Below are 26,284 nucleotides of genomic sequence, written 5' to 3'. Positions count from 1 at the left end.
GATTTAAACTATCATTCTCCAAACATTATTTTCCAGGGCAGGTGAACTCTATTGGTCCTATGCAGTAAAAGCTCTCATAGCGGTAATGCGGTCCTAGCAGACTGGTAATGCTTTGTGAGTGCTGATAAGTAGCTGGACTGCAAAGATTCCCATCTGTTATGTAGAAGATGTATTTACTAGGAGAACTAGGGATTCGTAAATAGAGATGGCCTTGCGGTTCGCCCGGCGGTCGGTTCGTGGCGAATATTGCTCGTTCGTGATTCGCCAAACCGACGGGCTTCTGGCGCTGTTCGCGCAGCGGACATATTCGTTTACATTGTGAAGAACTTTGACCCATGATGACACATCCATCATGGGGTACAGGACAGCCAATTGAGACATTTGAGCACATGGAGAATTGGACATACCCCCTACCTTATAAATAGACCTGATCTGGCGGCCATTTTACATTCTGTCTTTTGTCAGTGTAGGGACAGGACGCTGTGTGGAGCAGGGACAGTCAGTTTAATCACTAGCTAATAGCTATTATTATTAGGTCCACAAAGGTCCTTTTAAGAACTGGTATAGGTGTATAGTATATATGGTTGAAATACACGTATAACATACTTTCTTTCAAATATAGAAAGCATATTATAGTGCACTGCATGCTGTGCTGCTGACCGATTCTGCAGCTGTCGTTTCTCAGTGTAGGGAGGGACAGTTTGGTTTTTGGAGCAGGGACAGTCTGCAATTCACTAGCTACTAGCTAGCTACTATTAGGTCCACAAAGGTCCTTTTAAGGACTGGTATAGGTGTACTATTTGGTGTGCAGTATATAGGGGTGCAATACACGTATAAAATACTTTCAAATATAGAAAGCACAGTACAGTGCATTTCCACTGTGCAGCATTGTGACTGCTGAGCGGTTCTGCAGCGATACTACAAAGAGTGACAAACGCAATTAAAAAAAAGTATTATAACTGGTGTGATAGACCAGTGGCCTCCCAAAACGACAGATTGAAGCGGGGTGTTATATACCTTTTTCCACATATACTGCACTTCTCTAGAGACTTTTGTCACAGGGTCATTTAAAAAATGACAGGCAGAGGAAGAGGCAGGCCCTTCCGCAGGGGTGGTAGGGGTAGGGCAGGAGCAACAGACTTGAGCCAAAGTGGCAAATTGCAGAAGGTGCGTGCGATTACGTCAAAGGACGCACCAGATTTGGTTGAGTGGCTCACTCAGCCTTACTCTTCTGCACCCTCCTCATCCTCTCGATCTGCACCCTCTTCACTCTCTGCTGTGTGCACCCCCAAAAACACTTCCACCAACACCACCATATACCCTCCACTTGAGTCACAGGAATTTATTTTTCCGATCCATCACAAGACATTTCCGATGCGCAGCCATTCTTGGTATTGGATCAGGAAGAGGAGGTAGCAACAACCGCCACTCAGCAGTCTGACGACAGTACCCAGATCAGCCCAAGGAGGTTGGTCCCCCGTGTTGCTGCCTACTCCGAAATCTCTAATTATAGCAGTGGGGAAGGCGATGTCGATGATGACGTGTCTAGTGATGTCACGTGGGTGCCCACAAGAGAGGAAGAGGAGGGGAGTTCAGAGGGAGATATGGACCAGCAGATAGGGAGGAGAAGCAGGCGGAACTTACATTGCACAGGAGGGACAAAGCAGAATGCGAATGTATCAGGAGCGAGTCATCGAAACAGGGCAAAATTACACACGTGCCATGCATGGCACACGTCTTAAACCTGGTCGTGCAGCGATTCCTTGTCAAATACCCTGGGGTCCAGGACATCTTGCGGCAGGCAAGGAAAATCTCGGCCCATTTCAGAAGATTTTACACGGCCATGGCTCGCCTTGCTGATATTCAGCGGCGACACAATCTGCCGGTCAGACATCTTATTTGCGATTGCCCGACGCGATAGAACTCAACCTTCTATATGCTTGATAGGCTGCTCCAGCAGAAACGTGCAGTTAACGACTACTTGTACGAACTCTGCGGCAGAACAGGTTCTGGAGAGCTGGGTTTTTTTTACCGCGCCAGTGGCTGCTCATGCACGATGCATGCAGACTTCTGATGAGATCACCAAACTGGTCAGTCGCAGCCATGGCGCCATCAGTGACATGGTACCTAATGCCTTCTTTATGCAAGCCGTGGAGGAGCAGGAGCGGGAAGATGAGGAAGTCGCAATGCTGGATGAATTCCCAGGGGGGGCTACTCTATCTGAGACAAGTCAACAACAGAAGTCTGAAGAGGAGTCAGAGGAGGATGGTGCCGGGGTGGATGAGGAGGAGCAAGAAGAGCATGCTTTAAACCTTTCTGGGATCCCTGTTGTTGTGCGTGAATGGGGAGAGGAGAACGAGGAGGACGACATTATTCTGGATGATGAGCAGGAGCCAGGCCACCACACCGCTTCCACTTTAGTGCAAATGGGGGCCTTCATGCTCCAGTGTTTTAACAGGGACCCCGTATAAAAAGCATAAAGGTCAAGGACCAGTACTGGGTGGCAACGTACTTAGACCCCCGGTACAAACACAAAATGGTGGAAATGTTACCGCCGTCACAGAGGGCTGTCAGAATGCAGCACTTCCAGGCCTTGCTTCGAGAAATGCTGCATTCTGCTTTTGCGTGCGCTGGCAGAGGAGCAATTCCCACTCCCAGAGAAGGAGTTGCGGGTACCAATCCAACAGCGCCTGCAAGAAGAGGCCGGTTTGAAGATGTGTTGGTGACTTCTGATATGAGATCATTCTTTCAGTCGACCCATCGACAGGTGTCATCCGGATCCAGCATCAGGGAACGCCTAGACCGTCAGGTGTCCGACTACATCGGGTTAACGGCCGATGTGGACGCTCTGAGGAGTGATGAACCCCTGGACTACTGGGTGGGCAGGCTTGACCTCTGGCAAGAGCTTGCCCAATTTGCAATGGAACTGTTGGCTTGCCCCTCGTCCAGTGTCCTGTCCGAAAGGACGTTCAGCGCAGCAGGGGGGATCGGGACCGATAAGCGTACTCGCCTAGCTCACGACAGTGTTAACTACCTCACATTTATAAAAATGAATGAGGCATGGATCTCGGAGGAATTCAACACATGTGACCAGTGGACCATGTATATGCATAACTCTATATAAATCGTTTATAATCTAGCACACTGACTTTTTTTCTACCTTTGGCTCACTTGTACAAAAAAAGCACACCGTACTATATGCCCGTACCCTCTTGTTTGAAGAGGTTGAGCGGTGTCATATTTTTGGGTCCCGCAGCGAGTTGCTGGTATCAGTGCTGGTATCAGTGCTCTCTATCTCAGTGCTGGTGTCAGTGCTCTATATCACAGTGCTGGTGTGGTGTCAGTGCTCTCTATCATGGTTCTGGTGTAGTGTCAGTGCTCTCTATCTCGGTGCTGGTGTCAGTGCCCTCTATCACGGTGCTGGTGTGGTGTCAGTGCTCTCTATCAGGGTGCTGGTGTCAGTGCTCTCTATCTCGTGCTGGTGTGGTGTCAGTGCTCTCTCTCTATCACGGTGCTGGTGTGGTGTCAGTGCTCTCTATCTCAGTGCTGGTGTCAGTGCTCTCTATCACGGTGCTGCTGTCAGTGCTCTCTCTCTATCACGGTGCTGGTGTGGTGTCAGTGCTCTCTATCACGGTGCTGGTGTGGTGTCAGTGCTCTCTATCTCGGTGCTGGTGTCAGTGCTTTCTATCACGATGCTTGTTTGTCCATCACTATATGGCACAACTGCAAACCTACCAAGACATGGCTGTCCACCTAAACTGACCGGGCCGGGCAAGGAGAGCATTCAACAGAGAAGAGCCAAGAGGTCCATGGTAACTCTGGAGGAGCTGCAGAGATCCACAGCTCAGGGGGGAGATCTGGTCAGATGAGACCAAAATTCAACTCTATGGCCTAAAAGTAAAATGCTATGTGTGGGGGAAACTAACACTGCCCATCACACTGAACAAACCAGCCCCACTGTGAAACATGGTGGTGGCAGCATCATGTGGTGGGGATGGTTTTCTTCAGCAGGGACAAGAAACTAATGCACATAGGAGGAGCCTGTGATACTTATGTACATGGGAGGAGCCTGTGATACTTATGTACATGGGAGGAGCCTGTGATACGGAGGAGCCTGTGATACTAATGAACATGGGAGGAGCCTGTGATACTTATGTACATGGGAGGAGCCTGTGATACTTGTGTACACGGGAGGAGCCTGTGATACGGAGGAGCCTGTGATACTAATGCACATGGGAGGAGCCTGTGATACTTATGTACATGGGAGGAGCCTATGATACGGAGGAGCCTGTGATACTAATGAACATGGGAGGAGCCTGTGATACTTATGTACATGGGAGGAGTCTGTGATACGGAGGAGCCTGTGATACTAATGCACATGGGAGGAGCCTGTGATACTTATGTACATGGGAGGAGCCTGTGATACTTATGTACATGGGAGGAGCCTGTGATACAGAGGAGCCTGTGATACTAATGAACATGGGAGGAGCCTGTGATACTTATGTACATGGGAGGAGCCTGTGATACTTATGTACATGGTAAGAGCCTGTGATACTTATGTACATGGGAGGAGCCTGTGATACTTATGTACATAGTAAGAGCCTGTGATACTTATGTACATGGGAGGAGCCTATGATACTTATGTACATGGGAGGAGCCTATGATACTTATGTACATGGTAAGAGCCTGTGATACTTATGTACATGGGAGGAGCCTATGATACTTATGTACATGGAAGGAGCCTGTGATACGGAGGAGCCTGTGATACTAATGAACATGGGAGGAGCCTGTGATACTAATGAACATGGGAGGAGCCTGTGATACTTATGTACATGGGAGGAGTCTGTGATACGGAGGAGCCTGTGATACTAATGCACATGGGAGGAGCCTGTGATACTTATGTACATGGGAGGAGCCTATGATACTTATGTACATGGTAAGAGCCTGTGATACTTATGTACATGGGAGGAGCCTATGATACTTATGTACGTGGGAAGAGCCTGTGATACGGAGGAGCCTGTGATACTAATGAACATGGGAGGAGCCTGTGATACTAATGAACATGGGAGGAGCCTGTGATACTTATGTACATGGGAGGAGTCTGTGATACGGAGGAGCCTGTGATACTAATGCACATGGGAGGAGCCTGTGATACTTATGTACACGGGAGGAGCCTGTGATACTTATGTACACGGGAGGAGCCTGTACATGGGAGGAGCCTGTGATACTTATGTACATGGGAGGAGCCTGTGATACTTATGTACACGGGAGGAGCCTGTGATACTTATGTACATGGGAGGAGCCTGTGATACTTATGTACATGGGAGGAGCCTGTGATACTAATGCCCATGGGAGGAGCATGTGATACTTATGTACACGGGAGGAGCATGTGATACTTATGTACATGGGAGGAGCCTGTGATACTTGTGTACATGGGATTTTTTCCTTTTTTATTTTTAATAAATTTGAAAAAATTACTAACAAACTTCTCTCAAGTTGTCATTATGGGGGATTGTTTGTAGAATTTTGAGTAAAATAATGAATTTAATCCATTTTGGAATAAGGCCGTAACATAACAAAATGTGGGGAAAGTGAAGCGCTGTGAATACTTTTTGAATGCATTGTACTGTAATATATACAGTTAGGTAAAAAAGGGATATAAGATGATTCCCTTGTGTTTGGATTGGATGGAGGTGGATCCATCAGAATCTCTGAATCATAAAATAAAGAATGAATCATAAATCAATTTCGTTCCATTCCTTACTTTTTCAGATGCGTGAACCAGTTGGACTAGCGGGGGTAACTCCGAGTGACGTAATCTCTTGAAATAATGAATTCATATGTTTAAACGAATATAGCCGATCTTCCAAAATAACTTCGGAACATATGAATTGATTTAGAACAACAAATATGCAAAACAAATCAGAATATGTAAAAATTCCGATAACTAAAATAATGAAATGATTTACTTAACAAATGAATCCAAAAAAATCAAATGTTTTCATCCTGTACATCTCTATTTCCCACCCCTTAATTTTTCAGGGACTCCACAAAAAGTGAGAGACCAATAAAAACTTGACAGATGCTCTAACCCCTCTTCACTTCATGCAAGACAACATGAATGAGCGGGGTTCCCTTATGATCTATGATGAATGTTGGGGTGGAATGTTGTCCTCATGAGATGTCTTCTTCTCTATTGTCTCTATAACAGGTTGATGTTCTTCATGGAGTCCATGCGGTCTCGCCCAGCCATATCCAATCAGCACAGCAGCAGTTTGTCCACAATGTACACCAACCCCCCGCAGAGTTATCCGGTCACACGCTGGTCAGTCCCAATCGCAGCTCAGGTTTGTACACTTCGGATAAAATGGGCCTTACAAAGATTACTCCAACTTCTAAAAAAATCAGTCCATCCTACAGGTGTCTTGGTTCTAAGTTGGGTCTGGTGGGCTCCATTGCTCACTGCCCTCCAGTGTCTCCTGGGGACTCCAGCAAAGTCATTTCCCTGTCATCAACTATACAAACAAATGGCAACCACCCCCGTCCATGTGCAGCAAGGTGCACATGGAAGGGCAACTCACTGAAAACCAAAAATTACCAGCTCATTTACCAGCCAGCCTGCAACAAACCGAATTGTCCTGTTAGATGGGATCAGTTAGATGAGATCAATTCGGTTTTGTTGCAGGGTGGCCGGTAAGTGAGCTGGTCATTTTTGTTTATTTTTTTATTTCCCGACCAATGGTTCCTGTCTTTGCCCATTTTAGAACTTTAGGTTTTTCCATCCATGTATAAATCTTCAGCGTGGTCTCTCTGCAGAGGTCTGAGACTTGCCTTGCTGAGTCAAATTTAGAGCTCACCAATCAGCAAAGAGCATGAGATTTTCTGATTGCATAGCTATAGGTCTGACTCAATAGGGAGGTGTGTCAGACATCTGAAGAGAGATGACACCAGCAATAGGGCACAGTTCCTCCCAATGACATCAATGATGGGGCACAGTTCCTACCAATGACACTAACAATGGGGCACCGTTCCTCCCAATAACACCAAAGATAGGGCACAGTTCCTCCCAATGACGTCAAAGATGGTTTACTCCTAATGATGCCAAAGATAGGACACAGTTCCTCCCAATAACACCAATGATGGGACACAGTTCCTCCCAAAGACACCAAAGATAGAGTACAGTTCCTCCCAATGATGCCAAAGATGGTTTACTCCCAATAACACCAAAGATAGGGTACAGTTCCTCCCAATAACACCAATGATGGGACACAGTTCCTCCCAACGACACCAAAGTTAGGGTACAGTTCCTCCCAATAACACCAAAGATAGGGTACAGTTCCTCCCAATAACACCAAAGATAGGGTACAGTTCCTCCCAATAACACCAAAGATAGGGTACAGTTCCTCCCAATGACGCCAAAGATGATTTACTCCTAATGATGCCAAAGATAGGGCACAGATAGGGCACAGTTCCTCTCAATAACACCAATGATGGGACACAGTTCCTCCCAACGACACCAAAGATAGGGCACAGTTCCTCACAATGATGCCAAAGATAATTTACTCCTAATGACGCCAAATATAGGGTACAGTTCCTCCCAATAACACCAATGATGGGACACAGTTCTTCCCAACGACACCAAAGATAGGGCACAGTTCCTCCCAATAACACCAAAGATAGGGTACAGTTCAGCCCAATGACGCCAAAGATGATTTACTCCTAATGACGCCAAAGATAGGGCACAGATAGGGTACAGTTCCTCCCAATAACACCAATGATGGGACACAGTTCCTCCCAATGACGCCAAAGATAGTTTACTCCTCATGACGCCAAAGATAGGGCACAGATAGGGCACAGTTCCTCCTAATAACATCAATGATGGGACACAGTTCCTCCCAACGACACCAAAGATGGTTTACTCCTAATGACGCCAAGGATAGGACACAGTTCCTCCCAATGACGCCAAGGATAGGACACAGTTCCTCCCAATGACGCCAAGGATAGGACACAGTTCCTCCCAATGACACCAAGGATAGGGTACAGTTCCTCCCAATAACACCAATGATGGGACACAGTTCCTCCCAATAACACCAATGATGGGACACAGTTTCTCCCAACGACACCAAAGATGGTTTACTCCACATGACGCCAAAGATAGGACACAGTTCCTCCCAATGACGCCAAGGATAGGACACAGTTCCTCCCAATGACGCCAAGGATAGGACACAGTTCCTCCCAATGACGCCAAGGATAGGACACAGTTCCTCCCAATGAGGCCAAAGATAGGGTACAGTTCCTCCCAACGACACCAAAGATAGGGTACAGTTCCTCTTAATAACACCAATGATGGGACACAGTTCTTCCCAATGACGCCAAAGATGATTTACTCCTAATGACGCCAAAGATAGGACACAGTTCCTCCCAATGACACCAAAGATAGGGCACAGATAGGGTACAGTTCCTCCCAACAACACCAAAGATGGTTTACGCCCACTGATCACGGTCCGACCCCCATAAACGCTAAAGGACAGTAAATGTGGATTATTCATGAAAAAAAAAAAAAGCTTTGCACAAATAATATAATCTTTTACTATGATATCAGCTAGCAGAATGTAGAGCGGGGGGGGGGCAACAAAAAATATTCCAGCGTCTCGGGCCCTGAACTGTACATTAGCTGCTCTCCCAGTACAAGCAAAGCCATTCATGTTTTTCTGGTTGCATTTATGATTTCCTCTTTTCATTAGACCGGAGCATTTCTTTAAACTCCACCCACAGCAAAGTACAGTAAAGGAAAAAAAAGTATTTGATCGGCTGCTGATTCTGTACGTTTGGCCACTGACAAAGAAACGATCAGTCTTCAATTTTATTGGTTGGTTTATTCTAACCGTGAAAGACAGAATAACAACAAAAATATCCAGAAAAAAAAACGCATTTCATAAAAGTTATAAATTGATTTGCATTTTAATGAGTGAAATAAGTATTTGATCCCCTTCAGAAAACATGACTTAGTAGTTGGTGGGGAAAACCCTTGTTGGCGATCACAGAGGTCAGACGTTTCTTGGAGTTGGCCTCCAAGTTCGCACACATCTCAAGAGGGGTTTTGTCCTCTTTGCAAATCCTCTCCAAGTCATTACGTTTTCGAGGCTGACGTTTGGTAACTCGAATCTTCAGCTAGGGAAGGGGATGTCACCACTCCAGGAGGATCGTTTAGTAACAAAGCTCTCCGCCCAGCTAAAGAAGCCACAGGTGACGGCAATGCATACAGCGTTGAATGAAAAATAGTTCTGGACAGCCGCACTCCAAAAAAAGCCTCTTATTAAAAAAAATTAAAAAAAAACATAGCTGTGACTAAGCACTGTGTGTAGTGCGAAACGCGTCAGTTGTCTGGTTCTGCAGTGACATACAATTTTGGATTTTTTTTTAATAAAAGGCTTTTTTTGGAGTGCGGCTGTCCAAAACTATTTTTCATTCATCAAATCTTCAGCTCCCTCCACATATTTTCTGTGGGATTAAGATCTGGAGGCCACTCGAGGACCTTAATGTGCTTCTTCTTGAGTCACTCCTTTGTTGCCTTGGCCATGTGTTTTGGGTTATTGTCATGCTGGAAGACCCATCCACGACCCATCTTCAATGTCCTGGGTGAGGGAAGGAGGTTCTCACCCAAGATTTGGCCTCGTCCATCGTCTCTTTGATGCGGTGAAGTTGTCCTGTCCCCTTAGCAGAAAAACACCCCCAAAGCATAATGTCTCCACCTCCATGTATGACAGTGGGGAATGGTGTTCTTGGGGTCATAGGACCTCCATGTATGACGGTGGGGGATGGTGTTCTTGGGGTCATAGGTCCTCCATGTATGACGGTGGGGGATGGTGTTCTTGGGGTCATAGGTCCTCCATGTATGACGGTGGGGGACGGTGTTCTTGGGGTCATAGGTCCTCCATGTATGACGGTGGGGGATGGTGTTCTTGGTGTCATAGGACCTCCATGTATGACGGTGGGGGATGGTGTTCTTGGGGTCATAGGTCCTCCATGTATGACGGTGGGGGACGGTGTTCTTGGGGTCATAGGTCCTCCATGTATGACGGTGGGGGATGGTGTTCTTGGGGTCATAGGACCTCCATGTATGATGGTGGGGGATGGTGTTCTTGGGGTCATAGGACCTCCATGTATGACGGTGGGGGATGGTGTTCTTGGGGTCATAGGTCCTCCATGTATGATGGTGGGGGATGGTGTTCTTGGGGTCATAGGAGCTCCATGTAGGACGGTGGGGGATGGTGTTCTTGGGGTCATAGGAGCTCCATGTATGACGGTGGGGGATGGTGCTCTTGGTGTCATAGGAGCTCCATGTATGACGGTGGGGGATGGTGTTCTTGGGGTCATAGGTAGCATTCCTCCTCCTCCATACACGGTGAGTTGAGTTGATGCCAAAGATCTGGATTTTGGTCTCCTCTGACCACAACACTTTCCCCGGTTCTCCTCGGAATCATTCGATGTTCATTAGTGATCTTCAGACGGACCTGTACATGTGATTTCCTGAGCGGGGGGGACCTGTACATGTGATTTCCTGAGCGGGGGGGACCTGTACATGTGATTTCCTGAGCGGGGGGACCTGTACATGTGATTTCCTGAGCGGGGGGGACCTGTACATGTGATTTCCTGAGCGGGGGGGACCTGTACATGTGATTTCCTGAGCGGGGGGGACCTGTACATGTGATTTCCTGAGCGGGGGGGACCTGTACATGTGATTTCCTGAGCGGGGGGACCTGTACATGTGATTTCCTGAGCGGGGGGACCTGTACATGTGATTTCCTGAGCGGGGGGACCTGTACATGTGATTTCCTGAGCGGGGGGACCTTGCGGGGGCTGCAGGATTTCAGTCCCTCGTGGTGTAGTGTGTTACCGATTGTTCTCTTGGTGACTATGGTCCCAGCTGAGATCATGGAGAAGATTCTCCGGTGTAGTTCTGGGCGGATTCCTCACCGTTCTCCTGATCATTGATCCTCCACGAGGTGAGATCTTCCATGGAGCCCCAGACCGAGGAGATCCATCGTTATTTTGTGAATAATAATCCCACCAACTGTTGTCTCCTCTCACCAAGCTGCTTGGCGATGGTCTTGTAGCCCATTCCAGCCTTGTGCAGGTCTCCAATCTTCTCCCCGACATCCTTGGGCAGATCTTTTGGTCAAGGTTAAAAAATGTTCCCGCAATCAATGAATACCTCAAATATGTGCTGCTCATCTCTCTGATCTGGAACCAGTGATTAATTCTTCGTTCCCTTTCCTCCATTGTAAGAGGAAGAGGTGGGCGCTTAAGTGTAAACACGACACTGTTTACCGGTGCGATCTCTGTGATTGGTCTTCACAGCAATCTCAAGGTACAGAGCCGCTCGGATCAGGCTCTGTACACTGTGTCTGTGAGGGTGGCTGTCATCACAGCCATTAACAGGCGCCCCGCAGGGGTTTATTTCTGCAGTTGCATTTATATCTGGCAGTGCATAAATAAGCCAACAACACTTTATTGTTTACGCTCCTTTCACACTTGTGCGTCTTAGGATCCAACCAGTGAGAGCCCAAGTCTCAGGACATGTGAAATGCCATGTATCTCTATGAGAGCCCTTCCAATTGACACTACTGAAGTCGCTGTGACTTCAGAAGAGGTTCATTCACTACTTTGATCTGACATTGATAAGAGTTCATTGCCAGAGAGTGTGAATGTCTTATCAAAGTGACCCCAAAGTTGTATCAAAGTCACAATGAAAATCGCACAGCTTTTGGAGTCTGCTTTAACCACTTGCTTACTGGGCACTTAAACCCCCCTCAGTCCCAGACCAATTTTCAGCTTTCAGCGCTGATGCACTTTGAGTGACAATTACGCGGTCATACAACACTGTACCCAAATGACATTTTTATCATTTTTTTCCCACAAATAGAGCTTTCTTTTGGTGGTATTTAATTACAGCTCGGAGTTTTATTTTTTGCTAAACAAACAAAAAAAGATGCAAAAAAAAAAATCATGTTTAATAGTTTGTTATAAAATTTTGCAAACAGGTCATTTTTCTCCTTCATTGAAGTGCGCTGATGAGGCGGCACTGATAGGCTGCACTGGTGGGCACTGATAGGCTGCACTGGTGGGCACTGATAGGCACAGATAAGGTGGCACCGATAGGCACAGATAAGGTGGCACCGATAGGCACAGATAAGGCGGCACCGATGGGCACAGATAAGGCGGCACTGATGGGCAAAGATGGGCACAGATAAGATGGCACGGATGGGTGGCACGGATGGGTGGCACGGATGGGCACTGATAGGTACCACTGATAGATGGGACTGATGGGCACTGATAGGTGGCTCTGATAGGTGGCACTGCTGGGCACTGATGGGCGGCACTGCTGGGCACTGGTAGATGACACTGATGGGCACGGATATGTGGCACTGGGGTGCAGCACCTTTGAGGCAGATTGTGGGCACTGCTGGGTGGCACTGTGGGTGGCACTGCTGGGTGGCACTGTGGGCACTGCTGGGTGGCACTATGGGCACTGCTGGGTGGCACTGATGGGGGGCACTTACTTTTAATAAGTGTGGCACTGCAGGGGGCAGGTGGGCACTGGCAGGGCTGGCCGTGATCTGGACTGATGTCCCGATCACGGCCGCCGGTGATCGGCTTTTTTTTTTCCTCCTCGCGCTGTCAGCGCGAGGAGGAATAATAGCCGATTACCGGCACCGTTATATCACATGATCAGCTGTCATTGGCTGACAGCTGATCACGTGGTAAGGGGTCGGGATCTACCCCTTGCACGGATCGGTGATCAGGCGAGTCTCATGGACTCGCCGATCACAGAGCGCGCCGCGCGCACCCCTCAGGGGGCGCGCAGGCCGCTCGTACACGGGACGACGTCTATTGACGTCGTCCCGGAAAAGGAGATCCGCGCTGTAGCCGTCATTTGGCTATAGCGCGGGTCTCAAGTGGTTAAAGATGTACGGCGGTAGTAAAGTGGTTAAGGACCAAGGGTCAAGTTCTATCTTAGGGATGTACCGATACCTAGCACTCGCCCCAAAAGCTCCACATACCGAAACCGATAGTCTGCGGTGTGATTTGTGTCAATACAAAATGAATGGTCGCAAATCACACTGCGATTTGAACAGGAATGTGGTGCGATTCCTGTCTGAATCGCAGGTGGTTCCCCCCTCTCCCCCCACTCTGCTCCTGTGTGTGTGTATAGAAAAGGATAAAAGTGCCATCTAGAGGGCAGTTTCAAAAATGTTAGAACTCACAGTACATATCTGGCCACATGAAAAATAATCTACATAGGTGTCCCGGTCCGCCGATGATAGCAAATCAGGGGCCACTGAGGTGCTCACGGGGCTTGAGAAGATGTAGAGGGGGGGGTCCGCCTCCAAGCTGACATCACTTCTGCCCTATACCCACGGGAGTCCCAGAACTTCTCCTCCAGCTCCGTGAGCACCTCCAGCGGCCGTGATTTGCTATCATTGGTGGACCAGGACACCTGTGTAGATTATTTTGCACGTGGCCAGATGTACAGTGAGTTCTAACATTTTTTTAAACTGCCCACTAGATGGCGCTTTTCCCTTTCTACACACACACACACATACACAAATGAGTAGTGGAAGAAATCGCATGAGATTGGGAATTTCACCGGAAAGCTCACCAATACACAAAGATTACCAAGGGGATCTATTTATTACAAGAATTTGGTGTATAAATTCAACAAAAATTTGCATAACCTCCATAATTTTTTTTAATATGATTATTTCCTATGACTGTCAGCGCCATCTAGTGGTCATAATGCAGTATTTTCATGATTGAGGTAAATCATACCATATTGTGGCCACTAGATAGCACTTAGGCCCCTTTCACACTGGGGCGGGAGCGGTGTCGGCGGTAAAGCGGAGCTATTTTTAGCTGCGCTGTACCGTCGTTTTAGCGGCGGTATTTAGGCCGCTTGCAGGGCGGTTTTAACCCCCGCTAGCTCCCGAAAAAGGGTTAAAACTGCCCGCAAATTTGCCCGCGGTATAGCCGCGCTGCACCATTGATTTCAATGGGTATGAGCGGTTTAGGAGCGGTGAATCCACGGCTCCTTCACCGCTCCAGAGATGCGGCTAGCAGGATTTTTTTTACCGTCCTGCCAGCGCACCGCTCCAGTGTGGAGTGAAAGGGGCCGGGTTTTTTCAGGCGCTGTTTTTAGCGCTGTAGCGCCTGAAAAACACCCCAGTGTGAAAGGGGCCTTATGATCATAGGAAATAATCATATTAGACAAAAGAAAACACCGAGATTTTTCATTGCTGTGCGAATGTTTGTCATATTCGTACAGCAAACTTTTTTTTTTTTTTTATAACAAGACCCAAGGATTCAAGAAAGGATACACACGTCTCTTTAGAATAGACCTTAAAGAATCTGGTACAATCGCATTTTGCAACTGTTTCAGTTTTTTTATTAGTGTTGGTAATTACAGTAAACATTTCGATATGTTGTTGTTGATAACATTATCTTTCTTGTGATGATCCGTTTCCATTATCATTGTCGCCTCTCTGCAGTTTTTCCTGGTGTTGCCATGGTGATCATCGTCGTCTGTATCGGCTTCTTGGCGCTGATCGTTACTCTGGGGCTGTCAAGGATACACAACGTGCGGCAGAGAGGAGGATTTGATGGGGAGGAGCTTGAAACATCCAGTCAGCGGGATCCGTTCTGGGAGGACTCAGCGATGACCATAACTGTGAACCCTATGGAGGTAAGACCATGCATGGTGAACAGTCTACATCGTAACCAAGGGTTTCCTACAGTGTAACCAAGGGTGTCCTACATCGTAACCAAGGGTCTCCTACATCGTAACCAAGGGTCTCCTACATCGTAACCAAGGGTCTCCTACATCGTAACCAAGGGTGTCCTACATCGTAACCAAGGGTGTCCTACATCGTAACCAAGGGTCTCCTACATCGTAACCAAAGGTGTCCTACATCGTAACCAAGGGTTTCCTACAGTGTAACCAAGGGTCTCCTACATCGTAACCAATGGTGTCCTACATGGTAACCAAGGGTCTCCTACATTGTAACCAAGGGATTCCTACAGTGTAACCAAGGGTCTCCTACATCGTAACCAAGGGTCTCCTACATCGTAACCAAGGGTCTCCTACATCGTAACCAAGGGTGTCCTACATCATAACCAAGGGTGTCCTACATCGTAACCAAGGGTCTCCTACATTGTAACCAATGGTGTCCTACATGGTAACCAAGGGTCTCCTACATTGTAACCAAGGGATTCCTACAGTGTAACCAAGGGTCTCCTACATCGTAACCAAGGGTCTCCTACATCGTAACCAAGGGTCTCCTACATCGTAACCAAGGGTCTCCTACATCATAACCAAGGGTGTCCTACATCGTAACCAAGGGTCTCCTACATCGTAACCAAAGGTGTCCTACATCGTAACCAAGGGATTCCTACAGTGTAACCAAGGGTCTCCTACATCGTAACCAAGGGTGTCCTACATCATAACCAAGGGTGTCCTACATCGTAACCAAGGGTCTCCTACATTGTAACCAATGGTGTCCTACATGGTAACCAAGGGTCTCCTACATTGTAACCAAGGGATTCCTACAGTGTAACCAAGGGTCTCCTACATCGTAACCAAGGGTCTCCTACATCGTAACCAAGGGTCTCCTACATCGTAACCAAAGGTGTCCTACATCATAACCAAGGGTCTCCTACATCGTAACCAAGGGTGTCCTACATCGTAACCAAGGGTTTCCTACAGTGTAACCAAGGGTCTCCTACATCGTAACCAAGGGTGTCCGTCCTACATCGTAACCAAGGGTGTCCTACATCGTAACCAAGGGTCTCCTACATCGTAACCAAGGGTCTCCTACATCGTAACCAAGGGTCTCCTACATCGTAACCAAAGGTGTCCTACAGTGTAACCAAGGGTCTCCTACATCGTAACCAAGGGTGTCCTACATCATAACCAAGGGTCTCCTACATTGTAACCAATGGTGTCCTACATGGTAACCAAGGGTCTCCTACATTGTAACCAAGGGATTCCTACAGTGTAACCAAGGGTCTCCTACATCGTAACCAAGGGTCTCCTACATCGTAACCAAGGGTCTCCTACATCGTAACCAAGGGTCTCCTACATCGTAACCAAGGGTCTCCTACATCGTAACCAAAGGTGTCCTACATCATAACCAAGGGTCTCCTACATCGTAACCAAGGGTGTCCTACATCGTAACCAAGGGTCTCCTACATCGTAACTAAGGGTCTCCTACATGGTAACCAAGGGTGTCCTACATGGTAACCAAGGGTGTCCTACATCATAACCAAGGGTCTCCTACATCGTAACCAAGGGTGTCCTACATCGTAACCAAGGGTGTCCTACATCATAACCAAGGGTCTCCTACATCGTAACCAAGGGCGTCCTACATCATAACCAAGGATCTCCTACTTTGTAACCAAGGGTGTCCTACATCGTAACCATAACTCAGGAAATGCTAATAACACACTCCACAACTCCAACCAAAACCTTCCTTTTAATATGTATGCAATGAGGAAGGATGAAATCCTTGGTCAGATTCATCATATATAGATAGATACGGTAGATAGATGATAGATAGATCTCTCTCTCTCTCTCTCTCTCTCTATATATATATATATATATATATATATATATACTGTATATACTACATGGCTTAAAGCAAGTATGTGGGCACCACTCTTCTATACTACAGCATACAAAGACATTTTAGACCAGTGATCTCCAAACTGTGGCCTGGGGGCTGGATGCGGCCCTTTGCTTGCCTTTATCTGGCCCTTGAGGCACTATTCCTCCCACTGATAGCAATGATGGGGCACTATTCCTCCCACTGACACCAATGATGGGGCACTATTCCTCCCACTGACACCGATGATGGGGCACTATTCCCCCCACTGACACCAATGATGGGGCACTATTCCCCCCACTGACACCAATGATGGGGCACTATTCCTCCCACTGACACCGATGATGGGGCACTATTCCCCCCACTGACACCAATGATGGGGCACTATTCCCCCCACTGACACCAATGATGGGGCACTATTCCCCCCCTGACACCAATGATGGGGCACTATTCCTCCCACTGACACCAATGATGGGGCACTATTCCCCCCACTGACACCAATGATGGGGCACTATTCCTCCCACTGACACCAATGATGGGGCATTATTCTTCCCACTGACACCAATGATGGGGCATTATTCTTCCCACTGACACCAATGGACACTATTCCTCCCACTGATACCAATGATGGGGCATTATTCTTCCCACTGACACCAATGGACACTATTCCTCCCACTGACACCAATGATGGGACACTATTCCTCAGACTGATACCAATGATGGGGCACTATTCCTCCCACTGACACCAATGATGGGGCACTATTCCTCCCACTGACACCAATGATGGGACACTATTCCTCAGACTGACACCAATGATGGGACACTATTCCTCCCACTGACACCAATGATGGGACACTATTCCTCCCACTGACACCAATGATGGGACACTATTCCTCCCACTGACACCAATGATGGGACACTATTCCTCCCACTGACACCAATGATGGGGCACTATTCCTCAGACTGACACCAATGATGGGGCACTATTCCTCCCACTGACACCAATGATGGGACACTATTCCTCCCACTGATACCGATGATGGGGCACTATTCCTCCCACTGACACCAGTTATGGGGCACTATTCCTCCCACTGACACCAGTTATGGGGCACTATTCCTTTCACTGACACCAAAAATGTGTCACTGTTCTCACGGACACCAATGATTAGACACTATTGCGTAGGTGTATTAGTCAGGTGTCCATGAACGTTCGACCATCCAGTGTATGTAGGTCTCTCCTTCATATATCAGTTTTTTTTGTCTTTCTCTTTCAGTCCTTGCAGTCTCGTAATGTGGGCCCTAAACAGAAAGCAGCCGTCCCAGAGAAGGGGGACCTGGAAGACCAGTCACGCTGAAGGCCAACTCTTACAAGCCGTGCATATGTGTGCTTCTCGCTTATGTGTCATTCCCACCATCACCTGGTGCGTCTGCCACATCCCGACACAACTGTGCGGTGTTTGCGCCACTTAACCTACGCAACTCTTCTAGGGGGGCGTGTACGATGTTTTGACACTCTAAGCAGGGAGTGCCACGTATAGACACTCAAGACTGGGGCTATCCTGTTTTATTCCTTGATTTGAAGCGCGTGCTTTCTTCGGAGTGTCTCTATCTTGGACACATTTGCTGGATTGTGTGTCATGCGCTCATCATCTCTCTTGTTCTGGACGCCCCTCCCCCCCCACCCCCCCCTCTCCCTCCATCACAACTCATGTCATCATTTCTCAGGGGAAAATTTGCCGCCTCCTCTCCTTCATGCTGTGTTTGTAACGGTCTCATGTGATGTTTCGACATTTTAGGTTTTTTGAGGGGCTGCGGATTCACTCCCTACTTAGATTATCACTCAATACTTTAACGCCAAAGGGGGTCAGATTCACACCGACATCGGGGACTAGTGCCTTATTTATCAATGCCTGAAGTAAGAACTGTCTGGATTACTTTTAGCAACCGGTCAGACTCTCCTTTTCATCTTCTTGGTTTTTATGGACAATTTTGGGTTGTTGTGGACAACAAACAGTTCTCCGTGCTCTAGCCTCATGGAACGTTGTCCATCAAAGTATCGGAGATAAGAACCATCTTTCTTGCCCATATTAACCAACTGAGCCTCTTCATTTTCTTGGGAACATGAAAGAAAATTTGGGTTTTTATGGACAATTTTGGGTTGTTGTGGACAACAAACAGTTCTCCGTGCTCTAGCCTCATGGAACGTTGTCCATCAAAGTATCGGAGATAAGAACCATCTTTCTTGCCCATATCAACCAACGGAGCCTCTTGTTTCGTTCGTTCTTAAAGGCCAATTAACTCAAAACTAGGTTCTGCTTTATTGTTGGCAAGTTCCATCAAGCCTGTGCTTGAAGACTTCAATGTTGGGTCACATCTTTAAAGGATTCATTGCGATGTGAACAAATAACTAAAGCGTTAAAGTGAATGGAGGCAATACTCCAGAGAAATCTCACCATTAGAGTCTCCAAGGGATAGAAGAAACTCTGAATTGACCCATTGGTGTCTATCCAAGAAGTGGTCCATAGAGCTGGCCTTTAAAGTAGAGAATTTGGCCACCTTGGGAAAAGCAGACCGTTCTTGCCCATATTAACCAACGGAGCCTCTTGTTTCGTTCGTTCTTAAAGGCCAATTAACTCAAAACTAGGTTCTGCTTTATTGTTGGCAAGTTCCATCAAGCCTGGGCTTGAAGACTTCAATGTTGGGTCACATCTTTAAAGGATTAATTTACGATATGAACAAATAACTAAAGCTTTAAAGGGGATGGAGGCAATACTGCAAAGAAATCTCACCATTAGAGTCTTCAAGGGATAGAAGAAACTCTGAATTGACCCATTGGTGTCTATCCAAGAAGTGGTCTATAGAGCTGGCCTTTAAAGTAGAGAATTTGGCCACCTTGGGAAAAGCAGACCATTCTTGCCCATATTAACCAACGGAGCCTCTTGTTTCGTTCGTTCTTAAAGGCCAATTAACTCAAAACTAGGTTCTGCTTTATTGTTGGCAAGTTCCATCAAGCCTGTGCTTGAAGACTTCAATGTTGGGTCACATCTTTAAAGGATTCATTGCGATGTGAACAAATAACTAAAGCGTTAAAGGGGATGGAGGCAATACTGCAGAGAAATCTCACCATTAGAGTCTCCAAGGGATAGAAGAAACTCTGAATTGACCCATTGGTGTCTATCCAAGAAGTGGTCCATAGAGCTGGCCTTTAAAGTAGAGAATTTCTCCACCTTGGGAAAAGCAGACCGTTCTTGCCCATATTAACCAACGGAGCCTCTTGTTTCGTTCGTTCTTAAAGGCCAATTAACTCAAAACTAGGTTCTGCTTTATTGTTGGCAAGTTCCATCAAGCCTGGGCTTGAAGACTTCAATGTTGGGTCACATCTTTTAAAGGATTCATTGCGATGTGAACAAATAACTAAAGCGTTAAAGGGGATGGAGGCAATACTGCAGAGAAATCTCACCATTAGAGTCTCCAAGGGATAGAAGAAACTCTGAATTGACCCATTGGTGTCTATCCAAGAAGTGGTCCATAGAGCTGGCCTTTAAAGTAGAGAATTTGGCCACCTTGGGAAAAGCAGACCGTTCTTGCCCATATTAACCAACGGAGCCTCTTGTTTCGTTCGTTCTTAAAGGCCAATTAACTCAAAACTAGGTTCTGCTTTATTGTTGGCAAGTTCCATCAAGCCTGGGCTTGAAAACTTCAATGTTGGGTCACATCTTTTAAAGGATTCATTGCGATGTGAACAAATAACTAAAGTTCCATCAAGCCTGTGCTTGAAGACTTCAGTGTTGGGTCACATCTTTAAAGGATTAATTTACGATATGAACAAATAACTAAAGCTTTAAAGGGGATGGAGGCAATACTGCAAAGAAATCTCACCATTAGAGTCTCCAAGGGATAGAAGAAACTCTGAATTGACCCATTGGTGTCTATCCAAGAAGTGGTCTATAGAGCTGGCCTTTAAAGTAGAGAATTTGGCCACCTTGGGAAAAACAGACAGTCCTTCCTTCAGACACGATAAATAAGACCATATGTCTTCCTTGTGTACCAGAAAAACCTTCCCAACTCCCGGAAGTCCTTTGTTTATAGAGAGGCTGATGACCCCGGGACACCATGGCCTAAAATTAGCCATCTTACCCCACTTACCATCCATTCCATCACCCTATCCTCTCTATAACGGGACTTCATTAGTAAAAGCTAGTGCACGGAAAAGTGTCCATGTGGCTCACATCAACCAATCATTTTTCAGCACACCTTCAACAATGACACGTGATTGGTTCCTGCGAGCAATGGCCTTAATTCCTTAACCCCAGCGTTTACCAATTAGCCCCGGTCATCTTCTTCCACCCCCCCTCACCGTGAGTCATCTTTCAGTCCCTGCGAAGGGAGTTTTCAGAAAAGAGGGGGTCACGACGATGAATGAAATAACACTGATTTCTGGTATAAATATATATAAAACTATATATAAAAAAAAAATATATAGAGAAGATCTTGCCTCTGTGTGGTTTGTTCTGGGTAGGAGTTAAAGTGTATGTAAAACTTTACAATGACTTCTCTTATTTGATCTCTTCTCTGGTCTGTTAAATTTATCATTAAACGTATTTTGTTATATCAGTTTGATAAGTGCAAAAAAATTCCTGTCGATCCTGCCAGAAATCTTGTGGGTCAAGAACTTCTTGGGCTATCTGCCTGTCGTGCATTGATATCAGTCCAGTTGTTCCCAGTTCTCTCTGTGGATTACTAAATAAACCTGAGTATTGTCAATGCAGGGCAAGGCAGCAGGTTCTTTGTAATATCGAGTAAAGTGAATCTGTGCAGCACTGAATCATTTAAGTACATATAGGAAGTCAATAATAAACATATAAAAGTGTGATGAAGTCTTGGTGGTAAAGTGAGAAAGTCCTCTCCCAGGGACGCAACATGTAAGGTCGGAGCCTACCAAGCGATGTCATCACGCCCAGCTATTTGACGTTGGAACTGCTAGAGGTGGTCTCCTCCAACAGCAGCAAGTCCCCTGGGTAGATTGATGAGTCTTCCTCCCAAGGACGCAACACATAAGAGCAGATCCTAAATGACGTCATCATGCCCAGCTGCATAGTGTTGGAACTGCTAGCAGCGGTCTCTACATTGTTCTTCCAAAACATGTGCATGTTCTTTATTTATATGTATATACTGTGGTCTTCCACTTGTGAACCAGTGAACAACTCCTCCAACACCATCAAGTCCACTTGGTAGTGGAGTGATGAAGTCTCCTCCCAGTGACGCAACATGTAGGGTCGGAGCCTACCAAGTGACGTCCTCATGCCCAGCTGGATGGTGTCAGAACTGCTTGCAACGGTTTATACACTGTGCTTCCAAAAGTGCACGTTCTTTATTTATATGTATGTACTGTGATCTTCCACTTGTGAACCAGTGAACAACTCCTCCAACACCAGCAAGTCCACTTGGTGGTGGAGTGATGAAGTCCCCTCCCAGTGACGCAACGTGTAGAGTCGCAGCCTACCAAGTGACGTCATCTTGCCCAGCTGCAATGGATTTTAAGGGGAACTGCATGCCAAAATGTAAAAAAACAAACAAACAGCATGGGGTCGCCCCCCCCCCAATCCATACCAGGCCCTTTGGGTCTGGCATAGATTTTAAGGGGAGCTCCTGGCCAAAAATGAAAAAAAAAACACGTCACATGAGATCAGAATAGGGGGCGGGGTCACTCGGATACGTCACTGGGTGGCCCCACCCTTGCCTATATAACAGCTGTCACAGCCAAGAGACAACAGTTGGCGGGAGCCCTCCCATCGAGGCAGAGCTTTATTTTTTCTATTTTTCCCCCACAACACTGCCCTGCACAATTTCCCTTTACGGTCTGTGAGAGATACGGAGTGTGCTCGCTGCCTATTGTGTTGAAAGTTTTGTTTTATATTTCGATTGTTCTTTGTAATGCCCCCCTCAATAGCAGCACATACTCATCTCCCCTTCTATATTAATGATGATCTATGGATTAATCTGAACCCAGTCTGGCCTTAACCCATTGGAAGGCCCTGATAGCAGGCCGCCAGCCATATCAGCTGCAGCCAGGGAATGCTCTGCAACCACATGTAAGAAAGGGGCGGAGATACATGAGTAAGAAAGGGGCAGGGATACTGGTGACATCATTGACCTAATATGGCAACATGGCTCCATTTGGACAATGCGATTGACCAGCCATGGCCATGTGGACCTTATCTACTCATTATTCAGCCACCAGGAGTGTAGTGAAGTACCCACTACTGCTCCAGGTAGGGAGGTGCACGTGACTCACTCCCCTTCCTCTCATGTGACAATGCTGGCACTTAGTGATTGGCCCAGTATTGTCCCATAGCATAGAGCGGGGAGAGGGTTACATGGCCCCTGACCAACTATGACCATGTGGACCTTAGCTACTCATTATTTCGCCACCAGGAGTGTAGAGAAGCACCCACTACTGCTCCAGGTAGGGAGGTGCACGTGACTCACTCCCCTTCCTCTCATGTGACAATGCTGGCACTTAGTGATTGGCCCAGTATTGTCCCATAGCATAGAGCGGGGAGAGGGTTACATGGCCCCTGACCAACTATGACCATGTGGACCTTAGCTACTCATTATTTCGCCACCAGGAGTGTAGAGAAGCACCCACTACTGCTCCAGGTAGGGAGGAGCGTGTGACTCACTCCCCTTCCTCTCATGTGACAATGCTGGTACTTAGTGATTGGCCAAGTATTGTCCCATAGGGCGGGGAGAGGGTCACATGCCCATTGACCAACTATGACCATGTGGACCTTAGCTACTCATTATTTAGCCACCAGGAGTGTAGAGAAGCACCCACTACTGCTCCAGGTAGGGAGGAGCGTGTGACTCACTCCCCTTCCTCTCATGTGACAATGCTGGTACTTAGTGATTGGCCAAGTATTGTCCCATAGGGCAGGGAGAGGGTCACATGCCCATTGACCAACTATGACCATGTGGACCTTAGCTACTCATTATTTAGCCACCAGGAGTGTAGAGAAGCACCCACTACTGCTCCAGGTAGGGAGGAGCATGTGACTCACTCCCCTTCCTCTCATGTGACAATGCTGGTACTTAGTGATTGGCCAAGTATTGTCCCATAGGGCGGGGAGAGGGTCACATGCCCATTGACCAACTATGACCATGTGGACCTTAGCTACTCATTATTTAGCCACCAGGAGTGTAGAGAAGCACCCACTACTGCTCCAGGTAGGGAGGAGCATGTGACTCACTCCCCTTCCTCTCATGTGACAATGCTGGTACTTAGTGATTGGCCAAGTATTGTCCCATAGGGCGGGGAGAGGGTCACATGCCCATTGACCAACTATGACCATGTGGACCTTAGCTACTCATTATTTAGCCACCAGGAGTGTAGAGAAGCACCCACTACTGCTCCAGGTAGGGAGGAGCGTGTGACTCACTCCCCTTCCTCTCATGTGACAATGCTGGTACTTAGTGATTGGCCAAGTATTGTCCCATAGGGCGGGGAGAGGGTCACATGCCCATTGACCAACTATGACCATGTGGACCTTAGCTACTCATTATTTAGCCACCAGGAGTGTAGAGAAGTACCCACTACTGCTCCAGGTAGGGAGGAGCGTGTGACTCACTCCCCTTCCTCTCATGTGACAATGCTGGTACTTAACGATTGGCCCAGTACGGACCCATAGGGTGGGAGAAAGTCCTAAACTCTTTATCGGTTGTGATTTGAGTGACTCAGATGGGGTTTTCCTCCCTTGCTCCCAGAGACTGAATAGAGGGAAGGAAAAGTGGATGCTGCATGGGGAAAACACAGTTGTTGTTTTTTTTTTAAGTGGCTGTAAACCCTCCATATCCCCAGTGAAGTGACCGGCCTCAGGTGATCCACAGAGATGAAATAAATGCTCCTACATAAGTTGTACCTGTTTATCTACCGCAGTCTTTCCCCTACATTCATTCAAATTCCAGAATGTACATAGGATATCTCAGCTTTGAAAACCAGGGGGTGTGGGAGCTGAAGTTACATCAGTGAGGAGAGCTCTGAGAGCTGATTGGAGGGAAGGGGCACATCCCCCTTCACACAGCACACAGGAACAGAGCTGAGACTGTCAATCACAGGCTGTGTGCTGGAGCTCCCTCCCCTTATCTCTTGGTGTCAGGAAAACTTGTCAGAAGTGACTCATGCTGATAGCAGAGGCAGCAGACAGAAATGACACTTAGTGCTCTGGACTGAGACAAGTACACACTATAGAGGGAGACGCTTTGTTCAGATTTCATGTCTGAGGGTTACAACCACTTTAACCGGTTCCCGACCGGCTCGCGTAGATATACTGCTGCAGAATGTCTCTCCTGGGTGAAAACCCCGTACGGGTACGGCTTTGCCTTTAAGAGCCACCAGAGGCGGGGGGACCTGTGGCGTGTGGCTGGTGGGCGCGATCGCCGCCGGCCAGGCATGCACGAGAGCCAGCACAGGGATTTGTGTGTGTAAACACACAAATCCCTGTTCTGTCAGAGGAGAGGAGACATTTTGTTTGTTCATACTAAGTAGGAACAATGATATGTCTCCTCCCCCAGTCAGTTTCATCCCCATACAGTTAGAACACACTGAGGGAACACACATTTACCCCCTTGATTGCCTCCTAGTGTTAAACCCTTGCATATTTATAGCACTGATCGCTGTATAAATGTAAATGGTCCCAAAAATATATCAAAAGGGTCCGATCTGTCCGTCGCAATATTGCAGTACCACTAAAAATCTCAGATTACCTCCATTACTAGTGAAAAAAAAAAAATGCCATAAAAATGCCATAAATCTTTCCCATTTGTGCAAACCAATCAATAAACGCTTATTGACATTTTTTTTTTACCAAAAATATGTAGAAGAATACATATCGACCTAAACTGAGGGGAAAAAAAAAGAAAATTGGGGATATCTAAAAAGTAAAAAATATTGTTGTTTTCTTTTTCAAAATTGTCGGCTTTTTTTTGTTTATAGCGCAAAAAAATAAAAACCGCAGAGGTGATCAAATACCGCCCAAAAAAAAAGCTCTATTTGTGGGGAAAAAGGGCGCAAATTTAGTTTGGGTACAGCGTCGCACAACCACGCAATTGTCAGTTAACCACTTCCCGACCGGCACGCGCCGATGTACATCGGCAGAATGGCACGGACAGGCAAATTAGCGTACATGTACGCCCCTTTAAATTTGGCAATGTGCCATCGCGTGCGCGCCACCGGAAACCTCTGTGAGTCGGATCGTGGGTCACTGATACCCGCGAAATCGTCTCACGTGGAGGAAGAAAGGGGAGATGCTAATGTAAACAAGCATCTCCCCATTCTGCCTAGCGACAGTGTCACTGATCTCTGCTCCCTGTGATTGGAGCAGAGATCAGTGATATGTCACACAAAGCCACGCCCCCCACAGTTAGAAACACTTCCCAGGGCTCACTTAACCCTTACACCGCCCCCTAGTGGTTAACCCCTTCACTGCCAGTGTCATTTACACAGGAATCACTGCATTTGTATAGCACTGATTGCTGTATAAATGACAATGGTCCCAAAAATGTGTCAAAAATGTCCGACGTGTCCGCCATAACGTCGCAGTCACGATAAAAATCGCTGATCGCCG

The 26,284-nt window shown here is 47.1% G+C and overlaps 1 protein-coding gene across 1 annotated transcript in view; it reads left to right on the top strand.

The window, feature by feature from the left end:
• Positions 1–21,148, top strand: part of CLSTN3 (calsyntenin 3) — a 195,376-nt gene extending 174,228 nt beyond the window's left edge. Inside the window, exons 17-19 of the mRNA XM_077467139.1 lie at positions 6,212–6,347; positions 14,550–14,743; positions 17,936–21,148. Coding sequence (XP_077323265.1) covers positions 6,212–6,347; positions 14,550–14,743; positions 17,936–18,016 — 411 coding nt within the window. The 3' untranslated portion in view covers positions 18,017–21,148. The remainder of the gene's footprint in view (positions 1–6,211; positions 6,348–14,549; positions 14,744–17,935) is intronic.
• Positions 21,149–26,284: the final 5,136 nt, after the last annotated feature.

Source organism: Lithobates pipiens, unplaced genomic scaffold, assembly GCF_037356315.1.
Source record: "Lithobates pipiens isolate NorthernLeopardFrog02 unplaced genomic scaffold, aLitPip1_a1.2 Scaffold_47, whole genome shotgun sequence".
Taxonomy (NCBI): domain Eukaryota; kingdom Metazoa; phylum Chordata; class Amphibia; order Anura; family Ranidae; genus Lithobates; species Lithobates pipiens.
The sequence above is the reverse complement of the archived record's forward strand: the minus strand, read 5'-3'. Positions and strand labels throughout refer to the sequence as shown.